The sequence below is a fragment of the Syngnathoides biaculeatus genome, chromosome 18, assembly GCF_019802595.1.
Source record: "Syngnathoides biaculeatus isolate LvHL_M chromosome 18, ASM1980259v1, whole genome shotgun sequence".
In the NCBI taxonomy this organism is placed as follows: domain Eukaryota; kingdom Metazoa; phylum Chordata; class Actinopteri; order Syngnathiformes; family Syngnathidae; genus Syngnathoides; species Syngnathoides biaculeatus.
In genome coordinates, this window is record NC_084657.1 from 6,862,534 (window position 1) to 6,877,025 (window position 14,492).

At 41.5% G+C, this 14,492-nt stretch overlaps 1 protein-coding gene across 1 annotated transcript in view; it reads right to left on the reverse strand.

The window, feature by feature from the left end:
* Window positions 1–468: 468 nt before the first annotated feature.
* Window positions 469–14,492, reverse strand: part of hyou1 (hypoxia up-regulated 1) — a 61,358-nt gene continuing 47,334 nt past the window's right edge. Inside the window, exons 18-24 of the mRNA XM_061802600.1 lie at window positions 13,033–13,193; window positions 12,853–12,940; window positions 9,692–9,948; window positions 9,536–9,620; window positions 2,114–2,375; window positions 1,022–1,126; window positions 469–824 (exon numbers count right to left, since the gene is read on the reverse strand). Coding sequence (XP_061658584.1) covers window positions 778–824; window positions 1,022–1,126; window positions 2,114–2,375; window positions 9,536–9,620; window positions 9,692–9,948; window positions 12,853–12,940; window positions 13,033–13,193 — 1,005 coding nt within the window. The 3' untranslated portion in view covers window positions 469–777. The remainder of the gene's footprint in view (window positions 825–1,021; window positions 1,127–2,113; window positions 2,376–9,535; window positions 9,621–9,691; window positions 9,949–12,852; window positions 12,941–13,032; window positions 13,194–14,492) is intronic.

A 14,492-nucleotide genomic window follows, 5' to 3' on the forward strand; every position in this document is an offset into this window, starting at 1 on the left:
GAGGCAGCATGTTTGCCTTCCACCACTCCAAATTAATCCGCCCCATACACATAAATGAGGTCACCCATCCTTTCCAGCTTCTTTGTACTGGTGCCTCTGATTCCTTCCAAAATGCTGAAGACATTCATGTTGACCTTCTTCCACAAAGCCTTGTCGCAGGCCTTTGGTCATTTGATAAATGGTGTACACCCCTGGATCTTCCTCTCTGCAGTTGGTCGTAGAGGTATATACACATTTCTGTTTAAACAAACTCCAGATAACATTTCAATTAAAATAGACTGCAAGTAACATACTGCAAAACAAAATGGCACAGGAAGATATTTCTGGCAGAGGGCAATAAATCAACTCATGAGACAGCAAGGTGTGTGTGGTTATTCAGCAGCAAGCTATCAATAAGCTATCAAAAGAAATGTGACAGGCAGACTACGGTACATTGATGTTGAGCCAACAAAGCAGTCTGATTGGAACTGAAATTTTACAACTTTATTTTTTAGCACGTTGGGCTGTCGAAAGGGTTCACCATCGGTGTCAGCATATGACAACGATATGGATAAAAATACAGTGCAGATGAAAAAAAAAAAACCTCACTAAAACAAAAAATGCTGTTAATTCAATTTCTTCATCGCAATGTGAAGTCTATGCTGTTGAGACAGAAGTGAAAAAAAGGACATCTCCAGCTAAACCAATCTGTTCAACAAATGGATATTACAAAAATGAAAAAAAAAAAAATTAACATTTACACTTCAATAAATAGTGTGACTATTTTTCCAATTCCAGTTATAATTCATCTTCTATGTGGTTTTCAGATCTGGCTTTCTCAGTTCCTGAAAATGAAAAGAGAAAAAAAGCTGTTTATGTTTAGTTTATGTTGAATAAGTTATAAATTTCACTTTTTAATTAACCTTAAGCCTGATTATTGCAAGATAATGAAAAAACTATGCTGTTAATTTCTAATTTACTGAATGACATTCAATTCACTTTTTTCCCCACACATTGGAAGCGTGTCAAAATTGTACAGCACCTGTTTCTGATTCTTCAGTGAGCAGTGATTGGCTGTCAGATTCTATCTGAGCAGTGCTTTCCTCTGTGGGCGTGTCATCACCTGGCAGCTTGTCTTCTAGGCTTTCTATATTTGAGATGGTTAAGTCATATGTTACGCATCACATCATGATTTACATGTGAAAAGAATTGTTGGTACCCCTCTGTTAATGAAAGGAAATAAATCGTCATAGAAAGCTTGAAATCAGAAAAAAATTTAAATCATTGAATCATAATAAAAGAAAGGAATGCTTTTGAAACTTATTTCAATAGAAAAAAAAACTCAAACAGGCCTGGACCAAAATGATGGTAACTTTTGTGTTGCACAACCTTTTGAGGAAATCAATTTCTGACTTTCAATGAGACTTCTGCAGATTCAGCAGGTATTCTGACTCATCTCCAGCATCTGTTGGAGCTGAAATATGGCATATGGAGAAAGCGCCCTCATATAAAAGACAAGGGGAGCAGTTTGCTCGTGAAGATCGGGCCAAAATACCTGGAGAGGTCCTGAAGTCTCATTGGAGAGAGGAGAAAAAAAAAAAAAAAAAAAAAAAAACACAAAAAAAGGTTTGATTGCAGTGATTACCCCAAAAGCTTATACCACAAAATATTACGCGTACCGCCATTTTTATCCAGGCCTATTTCATGTTAGTTTTTCAAATAACTGTTGACTAAAATTCAAAAGCAAAGTCTGATTTTCATTGGTTAATTTACTTCTTTGTTTTCTTTTGTCAGAGTTATGTTATTTGTGAGGCATCTGATCTGGATGCCTCCTGTACGGCTCTCTGGAGAGGTGTTCCGGGTACGTCCCACCAGAAAGAGAGCCCAGGGACAACCCAGGACACGCTGGAGAGACCATGTTGCTCGGCTGGCCTGGAAACGCCTTGAGATCCATCCGGAAGAGGTGGAAGAAGTGGCTGGGGAAAGGGAAGTCTGGAAATCCCTGCAACGCGACTCAGAAGCGGTAGAAAATGGATGGATGGATGTTATTGATGTGACCATGTGTGTTTTTCCTTTCATGAACAGAGGGAAACCAACAATTTTGTCACGTGAAAGTGTGCAAGTCATCACCCACCATTGATTGTTTCAGTGCTCTCCTTTGTAGGAGGGATTACTTTCTGTTCAGCTGTGCTGTTGGCTGAGGTGCTTTTGTCGGAGCTGGTGGTATTCTTGGCCTTGGCTTTAGACTTCGGTTTGGCAAACTTTGCCTTATTGAGCAGATAGTTGACTTCTCTGTCCAGCAGGGAAAGCTTTGCTTCAATGTCTTTTGAGAGGATGACTGGATGGTCTTTGGGAGAATGTTTCTCCTGCTTGGCGGCGGACTCATTCCTCCATGTCTGGACAGACGGTGTGGTTTTCATGCATTATACTTAAAAAAATACTCATTGTGCAACAGCTGAGAAACCCAAATGATTTGTTTTTGTAAAGTTTTTTTTTATTTATTTTTTTTTTTTTAAAAAAAAAAAGGTCACTACCTGACAGAAGTTCTAACAAATTTACACCATCTGGGCTGTACTACATCAACCAGAATTTATCCTCCAATGTGTTAATATGCCTATACCCCAGACAAGTGGGATATTGCAACAGTTACCTTTTCAAAAAGTCATGTGGAATCACAAAATCAGATAACCTCAAATACTAAACTGAAATTACTTGTCAGAGATTAAAACTTAATGGGAACCTAAACGATAATGACAAAGTCTTAAAGTACAGCTAGTAATTTATTTTTGAAATAGAGCTACAAATGATGAATTGTTTTTGTACACACCATAATTTGGTAAGGGATGGCCACAATTTGAAAACTATACATTCTCAATTGGTGATTAATAATGGTTGCTGCTGTAAATTGCTGCCCTTCTAAGTCAAATGTGTTAATATGCACACCTGCATTGTTTACCAGCGTTTTTCTTACATGTGCATTGCATTTACTTTGCTTCTAATGCTAGAAAAATAGTTGTCTTCAATGATGAGTTTGAAAGGATGAATGTGGACATCTCCACACTCAAGAAACACGGCCAGCAGACTCAGGCTCGCTAGGGGAAGACTTCCAATGAGCCACGGATACACGGATGGGCTTTGTAGTAAGAAAATCATTGCTGGCTATGATAGAACCAGGCAGCAACGGCTCAGGGCGACTACTCACCCTCCACCTGAACACCTTCACAGACCCTGTCACCCTAATCAATGCATACGCCCCAACATCGTACTTGTCATCTGATGCCAAAGACAAATTCTCAGAGACTCTCGAAGGCATTAGCAGTAGTATCCGCAGGAAGGAACAGATGGGCCAACTGGAAGACTTCAATGTCAGAGTGGGTGCAGATCACATCTCCTGGCCCTCCTGCCTTGGACAGTACACAGTGGACAGAATGAATGAGAACTGCCAACGACTGCTTGAGCTGTGTGGATATCAGAATCTGTGTGCATCGCCAATTCATTCTTCAAGACCAAGCCCCAGCATAAAGTCTCCAGGAGACACCCGCCCTCAACCGCACCTGCGTGACCTCATCCTTGTCGGACGCTTCGCCATAAAAAAATGTTCTTCACACATGCTCTTACCACACAGCGGACTGAGACAGACCACTAGCCAACGAGTACTGGACAGAGGTGAGTGAAGCCATCCAGACAGCAGCATTAACAGGGAACAACCGAGGGGTGTACAATGGCATCAAGAAGGTGCTGGGACCTATGCAGAACAAGACTGCTCCCATCAAGTCCTCTACTGGGGATATCATCATGGACAGAGGGCAGCAGTTGGAGAGATGGGTGGAAAACTATGCTGACCTCTACTCCGTGCAGAACACTGTCGCACCTGCAGCCCTTGCTGCCATTGAATGCCTGTCTGTCATAGACTAACTCGACGCAGAGCCCAATGCTGAGGAGCCTACCAAGGGCATTGACAGCTTAGCTTCTGGCAAAGCCCCATGCAGTGACAGGATTCCTTCTGACCTGCTCAAGCACTGTAAGACCACCTTATTGCTCCTGCTGCACAATGTCCTCTGTCAGTGCTACCAGGAAGTGGCAATGACTAGTAAGGGGGAAGTTTGAAAGGCACGACAAAGGATGAAAAATGGAAAGGCAATTGGTCCTTATGACATACCTGTGGAGGTTAGGGCGAAGAATGGAGGGAAAGTGGTCTAGTTCCCATTTTTAAGAACAAACACGATTTGCAGAGCTGTGGGAACTATAGAAGAATAAAGTTGATGAGCCACACTATGCAGTTACGGAAAAGAGGAGTGGACGCGAGACTCAGGACAGAAGTAAGTATCTGCGAGCAACAGTAAGGTTTCATGCCAAGAAAGAGTACCACATATGTATTATTTGCCCCGAGGATGCGAGTGGAAAAGTATGGAGATGGCTGTAGTGAACACTTATTTCCAGAAGAGGGAGGAACATATAGTGACCTACAAGAGCGGAGGGAGAAGCACACAGGTGGATTATATTTTGTGCAGACGATGTAATCTGAAGGAGATTACTGACTGTAAAGTAGTGGTAAGGGAGAGTGCAGCTCAACAGCATAGGATGGTGGTGTGTAGGATGACTCTGGTGGTGGGTAGGAATATTAAGAAGACAAAGGTAGAGCAGAGAACCATTGTGGTGGAATCTGAGAAATGAAGAATATTGTGCGGCCTTTCGGAAAGATGTGAGACAGGCTCTCAATGGACAGGAAGACCTCCCAGAAGACTGGAATACAACTGCCAAGGTATTCAGAGAGACAGGCAGGAGAGTACTTGGGGTGTCTTCTGGAAGGAAAGAGGAGAAAGACACTTGGTGATAAAACCCCAAAACACAAGAAGTCATCCAAGGAAAGAGATGAGCGAAGAAGAAGTGGGACACAGGACTGAGGAGAGGTGAAAGGAGTACATGGAGATGCGACGTAGGGCAAAGGTAGAGGTGGCAAAGGCTAAACAAGAGGCACATGAAGACATGTACACCATGTTGGACACGAAAGAAAGAGAAAAGGATCTGTACAGGTTGGCCAGACAGAGGGATAGAGATGGGAAGGATCTGCAGCAGGTAAGGGTGATTAAGGATAGAGATGGAAATGTGTTGACTGGTGCCGGTAGTGTGCTAAATAGATGGAAAGAATACTTTGAGGAGTTGATGAATAAAGAAAATGAAAGAGAAGGAAGAGTTGAAGAGGCAAGTGTGAAGGACCAGGAAGTGGCAATGATTACTAAGGGGGAAGTCAGAAAGGTACTACAAAGGATGAAAAATGGAAAGGCAGTTGGTCCTGATGACATACCAGTGGAGGTATGGAAGCAATTTGGAGAGATGGCTGTGGAGTTTTTGATCAACTTATTCAACAGAATACGAGCGGGCAAAAAGATGCCTGAAGAATGGAGGAAAAGTGTACTAGTTCCCATTTTTTTAAGAACAAAGGCGATGTTCAGAGCTGTGGGAATTATAGAGGAATAAAGTTGATGAGCCACACAATGAAGTTATGGGAAAGAGTAGTGGGGGCGAGACTCAGGACAGATGTCCGTATCTTAGAGCAACAGTATGTTTTTATGCCCAGAAAGAGGACCATAGATGCATTATGTGCCTTGAGGAGGGAAGTGGAAAAGTACAGAGAAGGTCAGAAGGAGCTACATTGTGTCTTTGTGGATCTAGAGAAAGCCTATGACAGAGTACCAAGAGAGGAACTGTGGTACTGCATGCGTAAGTCTGGTGTGGCAGAGGAGCATGTTAAAATAGTACAGGACATGTATGATGGCAGCAAAACAATGGTGAGGTGTGCCGTAGTTGTGACAGAAGAATGTAAAGTGGAGGTGGGACTGCATCAGGGATCAGCTCTGAGCCCCTTCCTGTTTGCAGTGGTAATGGATAGGCTGACAGATGAGGTTAGACTGGAATCCCCTTGGACCATGATGTTCGCAGATGAGATTGTGATCTGCAGTGAAATCAGGGAGCATGCAGAGGAACAATTACAAAGATGGAGACATGCACTGGAAAGGAGAGGAATGAAGATTAGCCAAAGTAAAACAGAATATATGTGCTTGAATGAGAAAGGTGGAGGGGGAAGAGTGAGACTCCAGGAAGAAGAGATAGCGAAGGTGGAGGACTTCAAATATTTAGGGTCAACAATCCAGAACAATGGTGTGTGTGTGGTAAGGAAGTGAAGAAACGGGTCCAAGCAGGTTGGAACAGCTGGCGGAAGGTGTCTGGTGTGTTATGTGACAGAAGAGTCTCTGCTAGGATGAAGGAGGGGTTCATACTCAGTCTGACCAAAAACATTTAAGGGCTTTTTAGGGGCATTCTTAGGGGCTGACACGAAAAATATTCAGGGCAGACACGAAAAATTTAGGGCCATCGTGGGAAATCAAGAGTAAGGAAAAAAAAAAAAGAACCATTCTTGGTTCATCAAATGTTCCAGTACCTCAGTACCTGTGACAGTGATCACCTGTCGCCCCTTGTGGTAGTTGTCATTGATATGACCATTGTCAACGTCTTCACATAACAGTAAACAGAAAAACTGATTCTAACTACAATTGCTACTATATACACAAATGTCTCCTACTGATGTCTGTTTCAGCACCCCTACTCTAGCTCCTTGAGCCTACTCAGTGCCTCCTCTTTGTTGCTGCAGAGGTGCCAAAGTGGCTCTCTTGTCCTTTGCTCTGCCTCTGAGTGCAATGGCCTCGGTGATAAACCTCAGATTCCTCTCTTCTTCTGCTTCCTCACACAGCCTGTCAGCCTTCTCAAGCTTCCCAAACTCCTTACTTTCAACCCAAGCTTCTTGAAAAATGCACTTCCCCGTGATACAAGTTGGATCGATGAAAGAACTACACGACGTCGTAACGAAGACGAAATGAAATGCCTACTCACGGAAACAAACAATGGAATATCGACAAGATGGCGACTAGTTGTCAACACGGTGACTTCCGTTGACAATTTTCGGCTGATTTGGACGCCAGACGGATCGCTTTTTTTTTTTTTTTTTTTAACTGTATTTTTTTTTTAGGGAGAATTTTGGTGGTAGAGGTCCTCCCTTAGATTTTTTTTTTAATTTAAGGCCTTTACCAGTTTTCGTGGATTTTAAGGACTTTTAGGAGCCCCTAAATGCACCTTCGAAAATTTTGGGGTTTTTAGGGACTTTTAGGGCCGCGTGCGAACCCTGTTAAGGGCAAAGTTTACAAAACAGTGGTGAGGCCGGCCATAATGTACAGATTAGAGACCGTGGCACTGAAGCAACAACAGGAAGCAGAACTGGAGGCTGCAGGAATTAAGATGTTGAGGTTCTCGCTCGGAGTGAGCAGGTTGGATAGGATTAGAAATTATCCCTTGAGAGGGACAGCCAAAGTTGGATGTTTTGGAGACAAGATTCGAGAGAGCAGACTTCGATGTTCAGAGGCGAGAGAGTGAGTATATTGGTGGAAGGGTGCTGAGGATGGAGCTGCCAGGCAAAAGAGCGAGAGGAAGACCAAAGAGAAGGTTTATGGATGTGGTGAGGGAAGACATGAGGGCAGTTGGGGTTAGAGAGGAAGATGCAGAAGATAGGCTAAGATGGAAAAAGATGACACGCTGTGGCGACCCCTAACGGGACAAGCCGAAAGGAAAAGAAGTAGAGGACATGTATGAAGTTACCAGAGCAGTGGTGAGGTGTGCCGTAGATGTGACAGAAGAATTTAAGGTAGAGGTGGGACTGAATCAGGGATCAGCTCCTCCCTGTTTGCTGTGGTAATGGATAGGCTGAGAAATGCGGTTAGACTGGAATCCTGTTGGACAATGATATTCATAGATGACATTGTGATCTGCACTGAAAGCAGGAGGTGGAGGAAAAGTCAGAAGGGTGGAGGCGTGCACTGGAAAGGAGAGAAACGAAGACTATATGCGCATTAATGAGAGGGGTGGAGGGGGAACAGTGATGCTACAGGGCAATGAGAACAGCTGGTGGGAGGTGTCAGGTGTCGTCTGTGACAGAATAGGCTCTGCTAGGATGAAGGGCAACGTTTATAAAACAGTGCTGAGGTCAGCCATGATGTACGGATTAGAGACGGTGGCACTGAAGAGACAACAGGAAGCGGAGATGGAGGAAATGAAGATGTTGAGGTTCTCTCTATGAGTGAGCAGATTGGATAGGATTAGAATTTAGCTCAGATGGAGAGCCAAAGTTGGATGCTTTGAAAACAAGATTCGAAAGAGCAGACTGGAATGGTTTGAATATGTCCAGAGGAGAGAGCGTGAATATATTGTAAGAAGGGTGATAAGGATGGAGTGACCAGGCAAAAGAGCGAGAGGAAGACCATTAAAAAAAAAAAAAAAAGTTGATAGATGTTGTGATGAGGCGGCACAGTGGAACACCTGTTAAGCATTGGCCTCAAAGTTCTGGGGAGCCGGTTTCAATCCTGGCCCCCCCTGTGTGGAGTTTGCATGTTCTCCCCGTGCCTGTGTGGGTTTTCTCCGGGCACTCATGTTTGTTCCCACACCCCCAAAACATGCAACATTAAATGAACACTTAAAACTGCCCCTAGTTGTGATTGCGAGTGCAACAGTTTGTCTCCATGTGCCCTGGGATTGACTGGCAACCAGTTCAGGGTGTACCCTGCCTCCTGCCTGATGACAGCTGGGATAGGCTCCAGCACTTCGGCGAACCTTGTGAGAATAAACAAAGAAAATGGACGGATGGATATACTGTATTTATAATGTATAACGTGCCAGAGGATGGAAAGCTTAAACTTCCGAACAAAACGTACCCTGCGTACACTCCAATGAGCCAGCAAAGACTCAAATATCCACAAACACCTAATTCATCCTTGAGTATTCAGCTTGCTTTTTATGATTTGATAAATATGATCAAAGACTAAGTGTACAGTAGTCACCACTTATGCCTAATGTATCCACTGAGAAAGCAGTTGATGTCAGATTTAGTTGCGCAATGGCAAGGTGATGTCCACCCGACAATCACAGACCGTGACTCGGTTTAAAACGTCATATCTATGTAGGCGATATTACTCGCATCTTGTCTTTATCAAGCAGCAGTCACAAAGGCACCACTAAAAATGATCAACTCAAGCTGCTTGACACCCATCTTCATACGCTGATCATTTTCACTGCTGGTTTATTCCTCTCTCCTGTCTTTGTGAAAACTTTGGCTCAAACTGAAAACGTTGAGTGGTTATCGCTGCCACTGCCACTTGTCGCTACTGCTCAGAAAACGGGTGAAACTGGGTGCAACCCCTTTTGATGTCAATACCCAGGATGCACTGTGATGCAAACACTGTCTCTAAAGTTTTGTAAAAACTAAATGATTCCTAAAATTCATCTTGGTACATTACTTTAATCAAAATTGATTAAACCAAAGTTGTCGAAATTCCTTTTGATTGTTACAGCCCTATTTCAACATGACAGATTCCCAGTGGCATTACCCCACCTATGTTATGGTAATGAAACCAGCTCAATAGGTATGAAAATTGTTGGATTTTGAAAGAAAAATGCGCTGAAAATTTACATCCGAAATTAGGTCAATAGTGTAGAAAAATCTAAATTCACCTACCTTTGTCTCATTTATCACTTTTTCTAACATATTCAGCTCAACTTCGGAAAATATTTGATCATCCTCTGGAATTAGTCTCGCACTCCTTGGAAGAATAGTAAAAAAAAAAAATAAGAAAAAGCAAAAGCAGCGGCCTCAAATTTCGATCAATCTCACCGCAAAAAGATGCTGGAGGTGTTGAGCATACTGTCCAGTGCAGCAAGGCGATCAGGCCATTTCTGTTGCTCTTCCACTCTGAAAAACATATCCTTGCACATATGCTTGAGCTGTGAAAGCTTTTCCTTTAGCTGATTGGTGGTGGCAGAGTAGCCTTCATCATCCATCCACACCGACGCTTCATTTAGCTTTGATGAAATCTGTTCCCTCTCCTCTTCTGTCAGCACCAGCTGGTAATTCTCCTGGTATAACTTGTCCTGGAAAAAGCATATAAATATGGAGTTTTGTAAGGTGTTTATTCTGAGGTCCTCGATCACTAGCCTGTATTTCGATTGAATTGTTCCATGCAAGTATTTTTTGGGACATGTTGAAAAAAGACGTCTTGGGAGCAGTCCTGTTCAACAGTGGTTTGACTCAAGGAATGCGGTAGCTGAAAACCCATATCTTGCATACATCCATGCGGGGTGGTTGTTGAAGCAGTCAAGCTCCAATCAACTCTCTGTGCATCTCCAACATTTTTGAATGGGTTTTGTTTCAATCATCTCCAGGATGAGTTTATCCCTAATACGTTTACACTTTTTATACCACATCTTTTCCTCACTTTGCCTATGAATGTGCTTAGACGCAGAGGTCTTCGAACAGCTTCTTTAGCCAAGACTTTTTGTGTCTTTCCCTCTTTGTGCAAGGTGTCAGTGGTTGTCAAATATCAAAGTCAGCAGTCTTACCTATGATTGCGTAGCCAACAGAACAAGACAATTTGAAGGCCTTTGCAGGTGTTTTAGTACCTGATTAGAGTGTGGTAACAGGTGTCTTCAATAGTGCACTCCTCTACAATCTTCAAATTTTATGAGATGCTGAATTGAGGTTTTCATTGTCAGTTATAACAACTAAAGAAATTATATTCCAATGACCAACAACTCTACACCTGCACTACCTTTAGGAGTGCTCCTGTGTTTCAAACTTGAATTTGAATTGGAGGCCGAAATGTTTTGAACTAATTGTAACTTGTTTCTAAGTTTCTGACTTGACTTTAATTTTAATTAGAGGCGGAGCAGTTTTGACCTAACCAACTTTTTATCCAGTTATCGAATTTGACAAAAGTATCAAAACAATCCCAACTCTTGTGCAAAATAGACTGATCATCTTGACAAATATGTTTACAAGTGGTGAACAGAAACATCACTGCAAGACTGGCCGATTGGCAAGCCAGTGTGTTTTGACGATGACATCACTGCGCAGGCTCTGAGGATTTCGACCAATTTCCATACCTTATTATGGTCGAGAGCGTGCCAGCTGACTTTGGGCAAGAGGCGGAGATAAACCAGGATTTATGCAACATCTATCGTGAAAGTCTTAATCATATCAGAAACTCCGTTTGATAAAATGTTCAAAAGAAAAATAGGGAGGACAACTATGTTTACCTCAAATAAGATCAAATAATTGTAAATATCAGCCAAATATAACCCAAGTTAACTGAAAATGCTGTAATTAAATGATTTCATTTCTGAAGGGAAAACAACGTTATGGAAAAAAGTTATTTGGTCCTGTGTGTAAAAACTCAGTCTCCAAATGTGCTGAACATAAATAATACTAGTACTTGAATGCAGGAGAAGCCAGGTTTGGATTAAGAGCATTTTAAACCTATTTGGTGGAATACACTGTAGATTGTAATCAATATTCACCAAACCTCAGTCAAGGTATGATATCACAGGGATGAATGGGAAAACAATTACAGTCACTCACATTTGAAAAACGTACGGGTGTGGTCAGTCATTCTCGCAGTTATAGTTACGGGTGTGGTCCACCAGTCATGCCCGCAGATAAAGTTGTGGGTATGCCGCGACTGCCATAAATAAGAAGCCAGCTTGCTAGAACGCGCTTTTGTGTGTGCGCGCTCGACGCATTGGCCACGCCTGAATCAAGCGACGAGATGGATGATAGTCTAAGGTCTTCCCAACCCCCAACCCCCCCCCCCCCCTTTTTGGGGACGCCGGCACATGATCAACCAAAACTGCCTCATGATCGACGCATTGAGCACCCCTGGTGTAACTGAATTTCCTTTGACATGGGTCATTATGTTGACTTTCAACATAAATGCGCTCGCAGTACGTGAAGTAGCTTGGAACATGTGCTTTTGGCATCACTTCCGTACATGCTCATTATGGTTAACTTGCATTTTCTGTTTCCGGGTGAAAACTGATTGTTTAGTTAACGTTTATGAAATAAACACGTAAATTAATGTCAAGACTACACAAAATAAGGGAGATCTTTCAATTTAAAATTTTTTCTACTCCTAACAAATTTTACACGTGTGATTTTTCGTGCTTGATTGTGCAGATTTGAGAGTGCAAAGGCCCGCGGTCGCGCTCGTGAAATGTGCCTATAACTAAACCGAGCCAACGATGAACTATTGAATTTGAATGGTGGCTTGCAGCTTTGTTTCATTTTTTTTAACCCACAATAATAAGTTTTTCTTGGTGTAAAACTGAATTATTGCTTGCAGAATATCTTGAGCAACGCATGTTGAAAGCTAAATGATGCTCCCAAACAGTTTTAAGGTTAATGTTATGTTGCCTCCGATATTTAAAATACAGAATTAGCTTTTTGTGCATTGTATTGTCTGTGCTTTCATCCTCAATCAGGCTGTACCAAGGTGTGATTTTAACAAACACCATCTCATCCTGTACTTTCTACTTTGGCTTCAGACCATACCTTTTTTTACTCAAAAAAAAAAAAAAAAAAAAAAAAAAAAAAGTCATCCAGTTTCACCACTTTTTATTCTATTATTCACATACCCTGACATCAATTAAAGCAACAGCACTTTTAACTTTTATCATTATCGAGTAAAAAAAAAAAGCAGCATGCTCTACGTAGCCCAGACTGAGTGGATGGTGTTTGTAATTATGAGTGTACCCCTTTAAGAGACGCGGGGGGGGGGGGGTGTCAGGTAAACGAGCAGGAGACCTTTTGCTCCCTTGTTAAAAAATAAATAAATTTGAAAAAAGTCAGGCTGTGGTTCATTGCGCTGGATTGGTTTTCATGTACCCTGAGAATATCTACGTATTTTTACTCGTAACAAATTCGTACTCGACTGTGCAGATGGCACAGGCCCATCAAATGTGAGTGACTGCAATTATCAAAGATGGAGAGCTTAATCTTACCTGAGTTTCAAAGATAAAAGCTTCTAGGCTGTTGAGCATTTTTTCCCTCTCTTGCTTGGCCATGTCTCGATCTGTCAAATCTAGCAACCTGAAAAAGATGAAAGTGTTTTGACTGATTAAAACAAGGAGAAAGACAAGGACTAAAAGGAGGTTGAAAATACATTAAAACTGATTATTTACTTCTTTTTGGAAGCATTAAGGTCATTAGCCGTGGGATCCAAGACATCATTGAGGATGAGCTCAATCGCAATGTCTTCGGAGATCTTTGTCTTTTTCAAATGTTTAGCGACGTTTTCATCATCCTTCTCTGCCTTGGATTTCTTTTCAGTGTTCTTTTCCTCCTGTAACAAAATCGACATACATATAACGTCTCATTTGCAAACAAGAAATTGTGGTAAAAATATACCAACCACAACCATGGTTTGCATTATTGTGTTTTCTGTTATCATACCCAATCTTAAACAGTTGCCTAAAAAGTGTCTACTCTTTGGAATTACAGTAGAGATTTTCGCACATTGCTGATCCAATGTATGTATGTATGTATGTATGCATGCACGTATGTAATCTGAACGAGGTTACTGTAAGGTAGTGGTGGTAGGAGAGAAGGTTGCTTGACAGCATAAGATTGTGTTGTGCAGGGTGACTCTGGTGGTGGTTAAGGAGTTTAAGAAGACAAAGGTAGAGCAGAGACCCATGTGGTGGAAGACCAAAGAAAAGGTTGATGGATGTGGTGAGGAAGGACATACATGACTGTGGGTGTTAGTGAGGAGGATGCACACGATAGCCTTTGATGGAAAAAGATGACACGCTGTGGCGACCCCTAATCAAGACAAGCCGAAAGGAAAAGAACCCTAACCTCGAAAGAAAATCATACGGCGGTCTATGGCATTACCCGGTGGTCAAATGGTGTAATGATACTCAAAACGTTTTCCTCAAATTTAAAAAGCTCTCGATCACAGTTGCAGGGAAAATATTCTAAGAAATTGTTCACAATGTAATGAAAAAACAATGTTTTAGAAGTCAATAGAGACAATAAATGGCCTAATGCAACACCCATCAAGTCAATCGCTCACTTGTTTCTGAATGGGGAAGAAAAAAAAAACATGATCCGAATTTAAAGGTCATCTTTGTGGCATTTTTTTTAAAATATATAATCTGTATTGGACTAAAGACATTTTTGTCCATCACTTGGATAAAGGATCATACAGGAAAACAAACAGTCTTTAGAAAAGTGCAATAATTGCATTTGTAATTATCAATTTTTTGTTCGATATTTTGGTGACTGAAATTGGTAAATTGGTTTGTTTTGCTTGAAAAAAAAATAGCAAAATAGTCTGATCAAGCAAATGATAAATTTGTGAGAATTTGGCACAAAAAAATATGTAGTGTGACCATAATTTACTCATTTTTTCCACATTTTTGCTTATTCTAAAGCTTGAGTAAAGTTTTCTAACAAAAAAAGAAAAAAATATCTTATGATGACAACATAACATTTTCAGACGTGTAAAATTATGAAAAAAAAATAACATTCAAATATATGGTCCACGTAAGATTTAGTGGTTGTCCCAGGGGAAAAGGATTAGGAGGCCTCATTATACGAGCTGGCCCCTTTTGAGTTCAACATTTTTACAATAAATCAT